Source organism: Apodemus sylvaticus, chromosome 9 (assembly GCF_947179515.1).
Source record: "Apodemus sylvaticus chromosome 9, mApoSyl1.1, whole genome shotgun sequence".
In the NCBI taxonomy this organism is placed as follows: domain Eukaryota; kingdom Metazoa; phylum Chordata; class Mammalia; order Rodentia; family Muridae; genus Apodemus; species Apodemus sylvaticus.
This window is the reverse complement of record NC_067480.1, coordinates 93,504,912-93,521,740: the sequence shown is the minus strand read 5'-3', so window position 1 is coordinate 93,521,740 and position 16,829 is coordinate 93,504,912. Positions and strand designations below refer to the sequence as shown.

Here is a 16,829-nt window from a genome sequence, read left to right as displayed (position 1 = left end):
TCCAAGCATCATACACTAGGGTAGTGTGAACTCTAGAATTTATTATTTTCGTGTAGGCTTTCGGTTTTGTCTTTTAAGTCCATCGGAATGGCTAAGAGCGCTGCCCAGATACTGTGCAGGACCAAGGCTGAGGATGAGGCATTGCAGGATTACAGGAACCAGATGAGCAGTTGAGGGTGGCCCTGGGCACAGCGAAGCTCCGCCCTAGTCGGCCCTGGTTGACACCTGCGCAGACGAAGCGGGTTCCGTGTGGAGCGGCGCTAGCCCCGCCCACCTGGGTGCGCCTGCGCAGACGCTGTGGGAGCCGGCGCTATGGTTTCCACGATCATTTCCGTATCACGGATGGCTGTGGTCTGGAGAGCAACAAGTAAGGCAATCCGCCCGGGGTCCCGAGAGTTGGGGTCCCGCGGGGGAAGCTGAATTCCGAAATGCGAGGTCGCATGCGCCGAGACCCGGCCGCGGTGGCTGCAGAAGCATTCGTGGTGCTTGGCATAGGGTTTTCGAGAAGAGCCTCGCTTTGGCTAGAGAAGTGTCATTAATTTACATGTTTGTTTACATCAAGAATAATTTGTACCCGGGCTGGGGGCGCATGCCTGTAGTCCCAGCACTAGGCTGGCAGAGGCAGAGTGATCTCTGAGTTCAAGGTCAGCCTGGCCCAAGTGTTCGGGAAGTGAACTTAGAGCAAGGAACAAAATGAAAATTGCACAAAGCCAAGAGCTGTTAGAAGAGATGCCCTTGTGCTTCATGTAGAAACTAACGTTTTCAAAACTATTGCATTCTTTCTCAATATATCCCTCAATTATCATCCCAAAGAGCATACAGAATGCAAGTTTAATTGATGACAACCCTGAGAAGTTATGTAAACTGAAGGCAGAATTACTGCATTAATAACAAGTGGCCGGATATTTATCTTACTTTTTAGGGTTTTCCTCCGAATACTTAATACCTGTTGGCTATTAAAATCTTAAATAATCTGTGGTAATTATAGAAACCGGAAGTCTCGCTCCGAATCCTTAGTACTACTTATCCAGCATTCCACTCTTTTAAACAAACGTGTTTTCCAGTATAATAGACCATTTCCATTAAGTGCCTGTATACTGTTTTCTTCATGGAAATGATTTGATGATGTTTGTATTCATTGCTTTTTTTAAGCAATCACAGTTCAAGATCACCCCACACTGAAATGTGTGATGTGTTATCTTTCACCTGTGTATGATACATTCGCATTCTCCTTGTGAATATTTGGACAATTCTAGGAACACCAGCATAGGCTGCTAAGCCTTCTGGTGTGTGTCTCCCCATGCCCCCACACAAGTGCGAGTCCCAACTGGATGCTGTTTTATTGATTCTGCTGACAGGGTTGGGGCAAGCCAGGGACTTCCTGTAGTCAAGGAATTGAAATAAAAAGCCACACTGATTGTAAAATAGCAAGGGCACTTTATTTTAATTCTTACACTACAGGAGGTCAGTAGGGCACAATGGAGAAGGCTCAGATCCGTTGCCTTGGGTCTTTTATGAAGTGTGCAGGAAGAGAGGGCTGGTCAGTAAGGTTCATAGCTTGGTTGATTCTCATTTTGATTGATATTTTAGGCAGCATTATCATTTTCTGTGTATGTTCCTTCTCATAATGCATCTGATTTCAATCATACACCTGCCAAGTAGGCATGACAAAAGATTTTCCTTAAAAAAAAACAAACAAAAAAAAAAACACTTTTTTGGCTTAGTTTATCTTACTGAGTGTACTGGCTGGTTTTGTGTGTTAACCTGACACAAGCTGGAGTTACCACAGAGCAAGAAGCCTCCCTTGAGGAAGTGCCTCCATGAGATCCAGCTGTAAGGCATTTTCTCAATTAGTGATCAAGTGGGGAGGGTCCCTTGTGGGTGGTGCCATCCCTGGGTTGGTAGTCTTGGGTTCTGTAAAAAGTAAGCTGAGCAAGCCAGGGGAAGCAAGCCAGTAAGTAACACCCCTCCATGGCCTCTGCATCAGCTCCTGCTTCCTGACCTGCTTGAGTTTCAGTCCTGACTTCCTTTGGTGATGAACAGCAATGTGGAAGTGTGAGCTGAATAAACCCTTTCCTCCCCATCTTTATTCTTGGTCATGATGTTTGTGCAGGAATAGAAACCCTGACCAAGACATTGAGTAAGCACCCAAATCCAGATGGGCCTTTCTGGCCCTGTATTAGAACGTGAAGAGAGTACAATTGAATAGAATCTGTCTAGGTTTGTTATTGAGAGAAGAGAAAAAAAAACATTGTTTGAAGAGGGATATGCACGCAACCTGGTGTTTTGGGGTGTCTTATGTCACTAAGAGGTTGTTAGGTGCATCTTTTGGAGAAAGGTATGTGTGCATAATTTATACAAGTAAGGAAACTAAGCTGCCAAGTGCATTATTAGAAGAGTGCATATTCCAAACCAGGTGGAGTCCGAGGTTACTAAACTATCCCCTACGCTTGGCTGTCTCATTGCTTTACAGCTCTAATTGTAAACCTGTAACATTGGTTATGGCCAAGGAAGGGAACTATCCTATCCGTGTAGAACGTAGATGTGCAGAGAAGAGTTTTCACTGTACGCCTTTTGTCCTCCTCTCCCCATTAGCATCATCTCTTCTGAGCCATTCTTTGAGGAAAATGAGTTATCAAGAAGGAAAGCCTGAGCCTGTGAAGCCAGCCCTGAAGAAGTCAAAGCTGCCAGTCGGTCGTTTTGACTCGCCAGAGGATTCCCCCGAGGAGAGAGACCCACTGCAGAGTGAGTAGTGGTTAGTAAACCGCTATCAGCGCTTAACATGGCGAGGTCGGTGTTCATTCCTGGAAAAGGGGCAAGAAGCGAAATATGGTCATACTTGTTATTATCAGTTATAAAGGATATAGTGGGTGAAAATACCATACGCACTATTGGTATGTATGGTTATTACTTCTTTAAAAAAAAAAGTTTTGGAAGCAGGGCAGTGGTGGTGCACGCCTGTAATCCCAGCACTCTGGGAGGCAGAGGCAGGTGGATTTCTGAGTTCGAGGCCAGTCTGGTCTATAGAGTGAGCTCCAGGACAGCTAGGGCTACAACAGAGAAACCCTTTCTCGAAAAAACCAAAAAATCAAAAAAAAAAAAAAAAGTTTTGGGTTGGTCAGGCTCATCAGTGCATGGAGTACTTGCAGGACATGCATGAGGGCCAGAGTTCAGATCCCATCCCCTTGTGCTGGTGGCTGGTGGCTACCTAGACTAGCTAAATTGACGATCTCTGGGCTCAAATGAGAGCCCTTGCTTCAATGTCTAAGACCGAGAACAATGACGGGAGATATCCCGACCTCAGTGCACACACACAAGAGCACACATACATCAAACAGGCGTATACATATGCACGTATACATGCAACCCTCCAAAAAAGGTCTTTCTAGAGCTAGAAATGGTGGTGCATGTCTGCAGTTCCACTACTCAGGAAGCTGAAGGCAGAGAGTCAGAAATGTGAGGCCAGCCGGGCCAGCATAGACTGTCTCACAGAAAGGGGCTTCTCAGTTCTTAGTACTTACTTGGTTTGGGGCAGGGGAGGGGTTGTATGTTTTGTTTGTTTTTACTATACTTTTATTATTCCAAAAGGTAAAACATGTAAGATGAGATCTTCTTTGATACGAATAACAAACCTGCATGTGTTGAGAAAACTTTTGGCTGTTAAGAAAACAAATCAGGTGCAGTGGGATCATCATTAGCGTGCAGGGTAAAGCGGAGGCATTAAGGTACAGTGGAGAATCTGGGCCTCAGACCACGACTGGGAACTGCATCGTGAAGGGAAGACAGCTCTCATTCTCCTAACTCTAATAACCTTCCTTCATTCCGGGTCATCTGTCGGCGGAACATAAAGGAGCATCTCTTAGCTACTGCCGGTCTACACTGTCATTCCACACTGGGGGTGGGCTCTCACTTCAGATAGATCGTAAGCTTCCTGCAGAGAAAGCCTGTAAGCAAGCTCAGCTCAGATGTCCACAGCTGCGTCCTTCAGAGTGGCCATTTAGACGGGAAACACCTAACCGCTATTGTTCTCATCGTAGCATTGTATCTAAGGACAGAGACGGGGTAGTTTTGAGAATAAATAGCAGGGTTCATGCACACCTTTAATCCCAGCACTTGGGAGGCAGAGGCAGGTGAATCTCTAAGTTCAAGGCCAGCCTGATCTACAGAGCAAATTCCAGGCCAGATAGGGTTACACAGAAAAACCCTGCCTCGAAAACACAAAAAAACAAAAACAACAACAAAATAAAGAGCTTTATATGCAGTAGGAGACTAAACATAATTTATCCTTGTTTTTTTCTTACTTTTTAAATCTTATTACCTTAATTATGCATATATGTACCTGCACGTTTCTTTCTGTGTGGGTTTGTGTGTGTAGCCAGAACCATGGGATCCCTGGAGCTGAAGTTAAAACAGTCGTGAGCCCCCTACATTGCTGCTAGGAAGCAAACTCTGGTTCTCCCAGCTGTTGCTCCAGCCCTGTTGTTCACTTTGTGTTGGGTGACTTCTCATGAGGAGACATTTTAAAAACTCAGTCCACCCCAGCTAGGGCACCAGTAAATCAACCAAATGCTTCTGTCTAGTTGAGGAGCCGACAACTGGTTTGGGATTGCCGGGAGAGTCTGGGAAAGGGTGCCGTGGTTACTTTCTCTTATCCCTACGAAGGAATCCTTGACAAAAGCCACAAAAGGAAGGAAGGCTGTGTTTAGGCTCACAGTTTAGGAAGGCATGCAGCTGACAGTCATTGCTTCTGTTGTCCAGAAGCAGAGAGAGGCAAATGCTGGTCTCGGCATGTTTTCTCCTCCTCAGGATCCCAGTCATGGTGTGGGGTAGACATCTGGGGTGGATCTCCCCTCTACGAAAGCCCACTCCAGTAGGAACACCTGGCGCTGTGTCCCCTGGGCCACTTTATATTTTATCATGCTAACAGTAGAGATTGACTATCCCACGAGGATGCTTACAGAAATATGGGCAAATGAAAAGCAGGAAAGAAGTCCATTTGGGGCTTACAGTTCTGGAGGATGAGATGCTAAAGGCATAGTGCCGGCATCCGGACTTCAGAGACCTGTTAGAGCGAGGTCAGGAGATAGACGTGCGGCAGTGTGTATTAGTATATCGACATCTTCGTTTATTCGTGCCTGGTGGTCACATTCAACCCACCATTCCTTAGAAAACAGCAAACCCCCAGTGCTAGCGGACAACCTCTCGGCCTTCCTTGAATAGTCAGCAACTTTGAGCAGTGCCGTCCACCACTTCTGGAAGTTTCCAGTTCAGCTTCTGGGCCTCTTTCTTCGTCTTCTCCTCCACTGCTTCTGCCGTTTTTAACGGGGCTGTTTGCAAACCCCTTTGTCTCGATCCAACAGCTAAATGTGGGTTTTGCGATGCCTCTGTGCACACCAGCCCTATCCCGTATCTTCCTCAGATGACTTTAAATATCTCATATGTGCTTCTCAGTTGTCCTGTCTGATCCCTGCATGTTCCAAACTTCTCAAAATGGCTGTTTCTAAACTTAAACATACCCTGTGCCTGTGCTTTCCCCCACCCCGCCTTTATTCCCCCACCAGCCTGTTTCCTTCTGCGCTCTCTCCAATAGACTCCATCCTCCAGGTCATAGACACCTAACATCCAGGGTCATCCATTAGAGCCCCGCTGTTTCCTGTGGGAAGTTCTAAGCCAAGTCCCTTTGATTCTCCCGTAACTCTCCTCAGACTCGTTCCCTCTCGCCCTTCCAAGAGAGCCCCAAAGCAAAGAGTGTATAACTCATTTCCTTCAAGTCTTGGTTTCGTTCTAAAGACGTTTTTAGACTGCCCTGTGGCAGAACGTATGTCTCACTACTGAAATGATAAAGGAGCCAGACATGATAGCTTACCCATGGAATTACCCAGGAGGCTGCCATTGTGGGACTGTGATTGTTCAGTCAGCATAGGATACAGTACCAGACTCTGCCCTCTGACAAAATAAATAAATAAATAAATAAATAAATAAATAAATAAATAAATAAATAAAAGGTGATTGGAAGATGAGATGCGTATCTATCTATGAGCATCTGGTGGTCATTAGCACAGCAGACTAAATAGATCAGAACAGGGCGGTGCGGTGAAATTTAAAGGAATAATGAAGCCTTGACAAATAGGTGTGTTGGGAAGATGTCTAAGAGAGAAGAAGGTGTGGTCGTGCAGAGAGACCACAGAGCATGGCACATGCCAGACGTGGCTAATTGGCCTCTTTGGCCTCAGCATAAAGTAGAGGTGGTAGATTAATCGACTGTCAGGCTTTTTCATGCCAAATCTGAGGGTAGGGGCCGGCAAGACAGCTCAGTAGATAAAGATGCTTTGTTACTACCAAGACTGGGAATCCAGTCCCAGGGGCTCCACTGTGGAAGGAGAGAACCAGTTCCTGAATATCATCTGCTGACCCACATTCACACCATAGCACACGCATACACACACACAAAAAAAAAAACACAACACACATATATACAAGTACAGCAGTCAGTGTAATTAAAATACTTAAAGTCTGGGTGTGGTCAGTGAGGGAAGCCCTAAGGCTTTGGAAGTGGATCAGTCATCGGAAGGGTGCTGGCCCGAGAGGCCTGAAGGCCCAGCCTGCCCCGCCTCCTGCCAGGCGCATACATGACATCACGGCGCAGGCCTGTGATAGAAACCCGAGGAAGATGGAAGGGAGTCACAAGTTGAAGACAGGCAGCCCAGACTATGTGGCATCCTACCTCAGGGAGGAAAGAAGGAAGCCTTGGTGAATCGTTTGTTTGTTTTGGTTATAGTCTCAATATGTAGCCCTGGCTAGCTGACCAGGAGCTCCCTGTGTAGACCAGGCTGGCTGCCAGCCCACTGAGATCCTCCTGACTCTGCCTCTCAAGTGTTTGGATTAAAGGCATACACCACCACGTGTAGTCACGTTTTTAAAAGTATGTTGGCCTGGGGACTGCTTAACCATTTTTACTAAAGTGAGGTTTACGTATGCAGGTCCTTGAGTTTTCCCAGATGTTTGCAATCATGTAAGCAGCATGACAGAATGATCTTTTGTGTTTTTTTAATCAACCCTAACCCTGCCTCTTTCCACACCCACTGATCTGTCCCCAACTCCTGCCACTTTGCGATTTGTAGGAATTTAGATAAATGAGAGAATATATAGCCTTTCATGTCTGGTGGCTTTCCGCTCAGTCTACTGTGGAAGAGAGCCTGATTTAGCTTCTGTGCCCGTGTGGCTGGAGATGCAAGAGGCAGGAAACAGGTGGATTAGCAAATTACAACAGTGTCAAGAGTATAAGGCAGGTGGTAGTAGAAGGAGGAAAATTCAGGAGACCTCTGGGTACAACAAGCACAGAAATTAAACAAATGCGGAGATGAGAAAAGGGACGAGTGTGCTTCTAGAGGAGAGAGCTCAAGTACGGGAGACTGGAAGAAGAAACGTTCAGGGGATAAGGAAGTCCAGTATCAGTCAAAGTAACAGAACCTCCTTGGGAGGAGAACTCTGTGGCCTGGGTGTGTGATGGTCCCTGGTGTGGGGTTCAGATGATGAAGGGTGGGGGTGGGTGAAGCTATAGTCCCATATTCATCTTTGGAGCAAGAAAGGTCTGAGTTACTGCACACTAGAGGCGAGCATTGGGTGGGCGCGTGGCGTAGGATTCAGCAGAGAGAGGCTGTTAAGGCTTGGTGGTAGAGTCAGCAATGAGAAGGGGCATTGCAGTGTGTGTGTGTGTGTGTGTGTGTGTTCTCCGCTTCCTGAGTGGCGGGGCTGCCAGCACACACTAAACCCAGATCAGCTCCTCCTTCATTTCTCCCAGCGCTGCTGACGTCCTGACCCCAAATGTGAGGGTCTTTGGAGATAATTAGGTTCAGATCATACAGGTGAGGACCTTGGGGTGAAACCAGTGCCCTTATGAGAGACACTGGAAGCCTCACTCTCTCCCTCAGCCTCCTTCCCTGGGTTGACTCAGAAAAAAAGGGACAGTCCACAGGCCAGGAAGAGGGCTCTCACTCCAACCCAACCACAACCCCAACCGAGCTGGCCGCTGGCTGAGGCTTCTGTTGTGTAAGCCACACAGCCTCTGCATTCCGCCTGTGCAGTCCCAGCGATCACACTCAGAGAGCCCCAGGAACGGAGGACAAAGGCAAGCTACAGGGGTTTACAGGGAGAGCACAGACTCTCTCCAGAAAAGGGTAGGGAAAGTTAGTCATAGTGCAGCAAGGATGAAAATGGAAGAAACCTTTGGGAAGTTTCAAGGTGAGGTTCTGTTTCTTCTTCAGTTTGTCTGCAGAGGGGCTGCGTAATTTGGGGGCAGTGATCGTTTCGTTTTCCAAAAATATACCACTTAAGATCGGAGGCTGGTTTTTCCTCTGTTCTTTCTACACACAAAGCAGTATGGCGTGTGGGTTGCCTTCAGGCCTGGTCTCAGCATTCAGTCTCAGTGTGACACTGAATGACTCTGTGCACCTGCAGCAGGGGGACAGTATTGTTACATGGAGTGAGTTACTATGTATCAAGAGCAGAGAATTGAAAGTCCAGAATCAGGCTTGTAACAGAAGGATGTTTGACCCCAGCATTTAACACCAACCTGGACAGTAGTAGTGACACCTAACACCAAACAGTGATATACCAAATTGAGTGATTAAAATGAAAATTTAAATCCTTGCCCGGGTGTGGTGGCAAATCCCAGTACTTGAGAGGCAGAAGAGGCAGGCAGAGCTCTGTGAGTTCAAAGCCAGCCTGGTCTACAGAGTGCGGTCTAGGATACCCAGGGCCACACAGAGAAACCCTGTCTCAAAAAAGAAAAAAAAAATTAAAATTTTCAGAATTTGGCTGGACTTATAGGGAGGACTTCTATCAGGAACATGCCATGCGATCATGCATGTGTGTGTGTGTGTGTGTGTGTGTGTGTGTGTGTGTAGCATTAATGATTGTACTTTATATTCCTAAAGCCATCTGCTGAAGCCAAAATCCTGCTAAGCCGCAGGGATTCCCACAAATAGAATCTGTCAACACCTGTACATGCCTGTTCCTGAGCTAGACTCTTCAAGGCAAACCTGTTCCTAAGCTAGATCCTTCAAGGCAAACCTGTTCCTGAGCTAGACCCTTCAAGGCAAACCTGGAAAGAAAATGGAGACGTAGATCTTGTTTCTAAACCTTGCAAGTTAAGTGAACCTGCTGTCTGTTCTCCGTTCCTCCTGTAGGGTCCAGCACCACTTAGGAAACTACTGTCTCCCAGTTTTTTGACTTGAAAGCATGCCAAGAATTGGAGGTCATTGGTGTTAGTGGTAAAGATGATTGAATGTGAAAAATGCACTTCTCGAGTTCTGCGGACAGGAGGAGAGGAGCCATGTCACGTTTCCTTGAAAGACTGTGATAATCCAGGCACTCACACCGAGCTTACACAATCCTGTCCTCAAAACCAACCACATCTCTTCCTTCCATCTCTGCTGACCGCCTTCTCTGTATTTCTGTCGCCCTTAGAGTTTCCAGATGATATAAATCCAGTTACGAAAGAAAAAGGTGGACCCAGGGGCCCCGAACCTACACGCTACGGAGACTGGGAACGGAAAGGACGCTGTATTGACTTTTAAGTCATGCAGTCTCACAACTGCAGAATCATTTCCTGAACTATTTACATCATATTGTTTTCTTTTTCTGTATCTTTTAAGTGTGTAATTTCCATTGTATGCCTTAAAATGCATGTGATAGCTTTGAGGAGCAAATGCTGCTATAGATCCGGAAAGTGGAAACATTTTTCCATTAGTATGTTAACTTCACCTCAAGTGTGTCAGGGCAGAGAGCCCGTGGTGAGAGTTTCAAGCCTTTGCCGTGATCTTTTTTAAAAAAAAAAAAATCAGTTGCTTAAAATGCACATGTAAATAAATACCTTTTGAAGATTTTTCTTAAGATTTATTATTTTATTTTTATAAGTATGAGTGGTTTTTTTTTTGTTTTTTGTTTTTTTTTCTGTATGTATGTATGTACTTGGAGCCCAGGACAGCCAGAAGAGGGCATCATAAGCCTCCTGGAACTGGAGTTGTGGGTGGTTGTGAGCTACCATCTGGATATTGGGAACTAAACCCAGGACCTCTGCAAGAGCAACAAGGGTCAAAACCTCTGTGCCATCTCTTCCACCCCCAAGAGCTGGTGTTGTTATTTTTAACTATGTTTACATATGCAAATCTGTGTGTACACACATATGAGTGCAGTTGCACTCACAGGCCACAAGGGGGCATCAGGTTTGTTTTTTTTTTTTTTTTTTCTGGGGCTGGAGTTACTGGCTGGTGTAAGTCTCCTCCAGCACTGGATTGCTGGGAACCAAGCTCAGGTCCTGCGTAAAGCCATTGTCTCTCTTAACCACCGAGCTGCCTTCCTGGCCCCAGTAAGATCATTGCTATGATTGGGTCGAGTTTATGTAAGCCAGAGTCATCTTGGAGGAAGGACCCTCAATTAATAAAATGCTTCCATCCGACTGGCCTGTCGGCACGTCTGTGGAGCCCTTTCTTGATTAATGATGGATGTGGGAGGGCCCAGCCTGCCGTGGGCAGTGCCACCACTGGGCAGGTGACCCTGGGTTGTATACAACAGCAAGTTGATTTAGCCGCAGGGAGCAAGCCAGTAAACGGCTTTCCTCTGCTCGGTTCCTGCTGCCTTTACTTTGTCTTGATTTCCCTTCATGATGGACTTTAACATCCGTGTAATCTGTGAGATGGAATAAACCCTTTCCTCCCCACGTGGCTTCTAGTATGTGTTTTATTGAAGCATCAGGAACTGAATTAGACACAAGAAGCTTTTAAGAATTGTCTGTGTGCACATGTGCATGTGTGTATGCACGTGCAGACATGTGTAAGAAAGCATGTATGTGGGCATATGTGTAGAGGTCAGAGGGCGACTGGAGGCTAGTTCTCTCTGCTGCATAGGTTCTGGGGATGAAGAGCTAAGATCATCACGCTTGTGTGGTGAGCCTTTCCCCAGGAAGCCACCTCCCAGGCCTGATAGTGACTTTTAAATGTAAATTAAATAATACAGTGGAGTTCATGAAGGCCACAGTAATGGTACAGAAGATTTAGTTAGCTAAATGAGCTAAATCCAGTCCTGGCCCCTCTCCTTGATGTCTATGTAATCCTGCACCCGTTACTCAATGTCCTTGTATGTCCATATCCTTTTGTGTAAATGGCAGATGATAGTAGTTGGCAGGACATTTGAGTAGATCACATAAATGAATCCACGCGTATTAGAATTCATGAGAAAAACAAAGCCATGGGGAGAGGGCTCTGTGTGTGTGCACGTGCGCACGCACGCACACGCATGTTTGTGTGCATGCATGGACAGAGGTTATGAAGAACTCATACAGGAGTAGGTTCTCTCTCCACTGTGTAGATGGGATGGGACTCAGGTCGTCAGGCTTTTAGCAGCAAGCGCCTGTAGCCACTGAGCCGTCTCACTAACCCTGAGATGGAGTTTGAGAAAAGCCTGGATGATAGAGTAAGAGTCTGCTTCTTCTCAAGCAAGACCTTTCTGAGGCACCCTCGTAGATGTCCACAGGCAGTTTCAGCCCATGCGCCATTCACAGCAGAGCAGAAGACACGGCTTTCCTTGTGTTCACTATCCTGAGCCCTGAATGGGTTTTTCCAGATCACTAGGCCTTCCTGTGGGAATGAACAAGAAATGTAAAATTTGAAATATATGAACTAAAACACTTTGATATATTCACATGAATCATTAGTTAAGAACAGTGATAATTAGGGTGTGTGGAACGAAATGTGTATTATTAGTGAGACATCAGATTAGAAAACTAGGGCGAGAAGCTTCTGTTCAGTTCCTCTTGATAGCTCAACAGCTCCTATCCCATCAGATCACTAAGTCAGATCCACTGCGCACCTCAAGCATCTTTGCTCTGTGTCCTCTGGTGCTGAGGTTGGGCCTTCAGCCCCCTGGCTATGTGACCTGCTTAGAAAGGGTTTGCAGAGCTGATAAGCACTGTAGACAGACAGACAGACAGACAGACAGTGCAGTGGGCTGATCATTCGATGATGTAAATTATAAGTGCAATTTGATAGAGTTGTAGCTGAAACCATTGAAGAGGATAAACATTTTAAAGTTTTTAGATGATTTTATTTTATTTTATGTGTTTGAATATTTTGCCTACATGTGTGTATGCACACTATATGAGTGCCTGGTGCTTCAGGAGGTCAGAAAAGGGCACTGGATTCCCTGGACCTGGAGTTATAGATGGTTGTGAGCTGCTGTGTGGGTGCTGAGAATCAAACCCAGGTCCTCTGCAAGACCAATAGGTACTCTTAACTTCTGAGCCAACGCTCAAGCCAACAACAGAGGAACATTCTTAATTGTAACTAGAAGCTAATTTGCATGTTAATTAAACTAGATTTGCTTTTGTCACCTGTAAGTCAGCATTAGTTCCTTTCCTAAAAAAAAAAAAATTATTTATTTTTCTTTAAAGACTTATCTACTGCATGTCTAAGAGAACACTGTAACTGTCTTCAGACACACCAGGAAAGGGCATCAGATTCCTTTACAGGTGATTGTGAGCCACCATGTGGGTGCTGGGAATTGAACTCAGGACCTCTGGAAGAGCAGACTCTTGAGTTCCAGGACTGCTAAGAGAGATCCTGTCTTAGGAGAAAACACACACACACACACACACACACACACACACACGGTAAACAAAATATAATAAAAAATCTCTGCTAATATCATATTTTAGGACAGTGAGATGGCTCAGCAGGTAAAGGCCCTGGTCACCAAGCCTAACGACCCTGGGCCTCAATAACCTGGACCCACGTCGTGACAGGAAGAACGGACCTCCTCAGGCACACACAAGATAAATGAATATAAAAGTTCTTTTTAAAAAAAAAAAGATGTATTTATGTGAGTACACTGTAGCTGTCTTCAGACACACCAGAAGATCCCATTACAGATGGTTGTGAGCCACCATGTGGTTGCTGGGAATTGAACTCAACAATTCCTCTGGAAGAGCAGTCAGTGCTCTTAACCACTGAGCCACCTCTCCAGCCCCATAAGTACTACCTGGAGTCGGGTCACAGATATCTACGGGTAGCGCCAGCTGTTCAAGAGACAGAGAACACAGGATTGGTTGAGCCTTTGAGGATGGGAATAGCCTGGATGATATCATAAGTCTCTGTCTCAAACGAGCCAACAAATACACAGACAGAGGCGATAGTTTAGGAAGATGAGGGTGGACCAGGTCTGGCGGATGCCCTGTATGAGGGAAGTAAAAAACTCTGGAGGAGACAGGGAGGTAACTCTAATGGGCTAACTGGACTCTACACTGTTCTAAGCACATAAATTGTCACAGAACATTTACCTACATTTTCTGTAAGTAAGCCAAGAATTTCAGACTGTCTGAAGCTGACCACATTTACTTAAGATATTATTTTATGTATGTGAGCATGTGTCTGATGTATGGATGGATGTATACTGTTCTTGTACCTGGAAACCGGAGCAGAGATCAAAGAGGGCATCAGATCTCCTGGAGTGACAAAGACGGTTGCAAGCTGGGTCAGTTAGGCGCTGAGAACTGAACCTAGGACCTCTGGAGGAACAGCAAGCACTATTTACTGCTGGGTGTTTTTTCTGGCCCTGAGTACTGGGGGCACGTTTAGTCAATGATGATTGGCATTTTCATTCACATGACGCTGGACATTTCTGTGTCCAGCCATAGCTTACAGGCTACTCTCTATCTTCTGTGCCTCGATCTTAAATACTTGTAAAAGCTGCTACTGTTTTGCAATCAATTTCTTTTTCTTTCTTTTTTTGTTTTTGTTTGTTTGTTTGTTTGTTTGTTTGTTTGTTTTGGTTTTTTCGAGGCAGGGTTTCTCTGTGTAATCCTGGTTGTCCTGAAACTCACTCTGTAGACCAGGCTGGCCTCGAACTCAGAAATCAGCCTGCCTCAGCCTCCCAAGGGCTGGGATTAAAGGCGTGCACCACCTCTGCCCAGCAATTTCCTTTATTTTCTGTGTTTAAACACTTCTGAAATAGATGTGCTTGGGAAAAAAAAAAGTCTTTAGGTCTTTATAGTTGAAAGTATAGTCAGCAGGCTAATTAAGAAAATGCAGTTGTAAGATTTCATTAATACATCCTGTATATTTTTTCCTAGTTTTAGATGTGTGATGTGTATGTGTACATGTATGTGTGGTTGCATGTACCTGAGTGCGCATGCCTGGAAGTACCTGGAAGCCCAAAGTTGATACCCAGAATATCTTCAAATGACTCTGTTTTTTCACTGATAAAGTGTAAGTTTCTGGTCATGTCATGTGATGCAGACTCACATGGTGTTCTGCTGGGGCAAGACCTGTGGGAAGACATATGATGTTTGGAGAGAGCATAAATCGGACTCAATGGACATTGATAGGGTGCTTGCATAGCTGGCTTTGCAGCTCTTCCTTGGTCTTGAATCTTTGGTGATCTTCACTTCTTTGAGAGAGGCACAGCAGAGAACTTTTCCTGGTGTCCTAATAGGTCCTGGTTGCTCCCACTCCCCCCCTTCCCCTCCCTCTGACTCCTACAGATTTAGCAGAGACCTGGCAATTTCTGCCTACAGGACAATCTGATAGAAGCACTTTATTAACTGAGGGTCCTTCCTCCAAGATGACATAAACTCGACCCAAACTAGCCAGCGCACCTAGTCATAGCAACAATCCTGTAAAAGCCACTTTATTGGGGGCCGGGAAGACGGCTCTGTGGTTAAGAGAATGGCTTTATGCAGGACCTGAGCTTGATTCCTGGCAATCCAGTGCTGGAGGAGACTCACACCAGCCCGTAACTCCAGCCCCAGAAAAAAAATCTGACGCCCTCTTGTGGCCTGTGAGGGCAACTGTACTCACATGTGCATACACACAGATTTGCATACGTAAACATAATTAAAAATAACAACACCAGCTCTTGGGTGTTGAAAAGAGCACAGAGGCTTTGACACGTGTTGCTCTTGCAAAAGTCCTGGGTTTAGTTCCCAATATCACCTCCCCACCTCCCCCAGTTGCTGATTCATATTTGGTGAGACTTTTGAACTGGACTGTTGGAATCCTGACACTACTAAATTGGACTGCTGGTATCCTGACAAAAAGAGATTAGAATCATCCCCAAAGAACTACTTCTAAACAGGTCCACATTCCCTTGTCCTGTTTACCATCCTTATTCCCCTACCTTTGGACAGTAGGCTAGAAGGGTCTGTCAAAGCACTGAGAACCCTTATTAAAGTAGTCTGGGAGTTCCGTGTCTCTGCCTTTAGGAGCTAGACTAATAGGTAGATTGCCACCCCGACCTGACATACATGTGGGCTTCTTGAAATCTGAACTCTGGTCCTCGTGATTGTATCACAAGTACGTTCCTAACTACTGAGTCATCTTCCTGCCTCCCTCCCCCATTTTTGGATAGAAGTTATTTTCTTATTGGTCTCCATACACAGTAAGGGAGGGCTAGAAAAAACACTGTAAGTAATTCCCCAAGGGGCTACGGCCAGGGAAAACTGGGTATTTTTTCTTGTCAGTTATGCAAAAAAAAAATCTTTTTTATATGCTCCATTTCTGCTCAAATTCATTTGATATCATCACTATGATTTTCCTCAGTTTTAAAGCTAAAAATCTGTCTACAATTTTTAAGTTCCGTAAATAGCAACCTCCCACTTAGATTCCAAATGGAAACCTGTGTATACTGCTCTGTCATCAAGCCATCTTGACACAGATGCACAGAGGAAAAAGTCCAAGAAATAAGGAAAAATAGACGAACTATATCCATAAATGTTATACATTTTGATGATATAACTAATTATCAATAAAATATTGTTAAACCCCTTATTTTAATTTTCTTTTCAAAAAAGTTCCCCTTAAAACAAAGAGATAAGGCTGTAGGATGTTGACCTTTGTAGCCACCTCAAATACAAAGCCATTAACCTGTCTTAGCAATGTGCCGACTAGTTTTATCAAGATACAATCATCAGAGAGGAGGGGACCTCAACTGAGAAAATACCTTCCTAATATCAGGCTGCAGGTAAGCCTGTAGGGCATTTTCTTAATTAGTGATTGATGGGGAACTCCCAGCCTATTGTGGGTGGTGCCACCCTTGGTCTGTGGTCCTGGGTTCTATAAGAAAGCAGGCTGAGCAAGCCATGAGGAGCAAGCCAGTAAGCAGCACCCCTCCATGGCCTCTGCATCAGCTCCTGCCTCCAGGTTCCTACCCTGTTTGAGTTCCTGTCTTGGTTTCCATCAGGATATATAATCCAGAAAAGAGGCCTGTCCTCCATAAGTTGCCTTCACTCTCTCTTGCTCATCATAGCAATAATGGTAACCCTAAGACAGCAATATAAATCAAGTGTCATCATTGCACAAAAGGAATAAATATTGTGTATGCATGCAGCGCACGCACGTATGTGTGTGTGTGTGTGTGTGTGTGTGTGTGTGGTATATTACTCACTGATTAATATACAACATTGAGTCATCTAGTATCTGGAAATACTCATAAGAAGTCCAGGGAAACTCTCGGCTTCTCTCCTGCCCTCTTGGGCTCTTCTCTCTCCTCTCCCTTCCCCACCCCCTCTCCACGTGGTCATGGCCTGCCTCTGCTTCTCAACTCTCTCTCTCTCTCTCTCTCTCTCTCTCTCTCTCTCTCTCTGCCTTTCTCTGCATCTACTACCCCTTTAACTCCCATCCCATGCCCTGAATAAACTCTATTCTATGCAGAAGAAGAAGAAAAAGAAGAAGAACAAGAAGAACAAGAACAAGAACAACAAGAACAACAAGAACAACAAGAACAAGAACAAGAAGAAGAAGAAGAACAAGAAGTAGTAGTAGTAGTAGTCCAGGGAA

General features: G+C 45.3%; 1 protein-coding gene across 1 annotated transcript; it reads left to right on the top strand.

The window, feature by feature from the left end:
• The first annotated feature begins 277 nt into the window (after positions 1 to 277).
• Positions 278 to 10,459, top strand: Sdhaf4 (succinate dehydrogenase complex assembly factor 4). The gene is made up of 3 exons (XM_052193421.1): positions 278 to 367; positions 2,596 to 2,745; positions 9,469 to 10,459. Exons 1-3 carry the CDS (start codon positions 313 to 315, stop codon positions 9,576 to 9,578), a joined length of 315 nt encoding a protein of 104 aa, XP_052049381.1. The 5' UTR covers positions 278 to 312; the 3' UTR covers positions 9,579 to 10,459.
• The last annotated feature ends 6,370 nt before the right edge of the window (positions 10,460 to 16,829 follow it).

What these genes read in the sequence shown, in the direction of transcription:
- Sdhaf4 (XM_052193421.1), top strand. Translation starts at nt 313, where the DNA reads ATGGTTTCCACGATCATTTCCGTATCACGGATGGCTGTGGTCTGGAGA. An exon ending in TGTGGTCTGGAGAGCAACAA is followed by an intron (nt 368 to 2,595) that starts GTAAGGCAATCC and finishes TCTCCCCATTAG; the next exon opens with CATCATCTCTTCTGAGCCAT. An exon ending in GGAGAGAGACCCACTGCAGA is followed by an intron (nt 2,746 to 9,468) that starts GTGAGTAGTGGT and finishes TGTCGCCCTTAG; the next exon opens with AGTTTCCAGATGATATAAAT.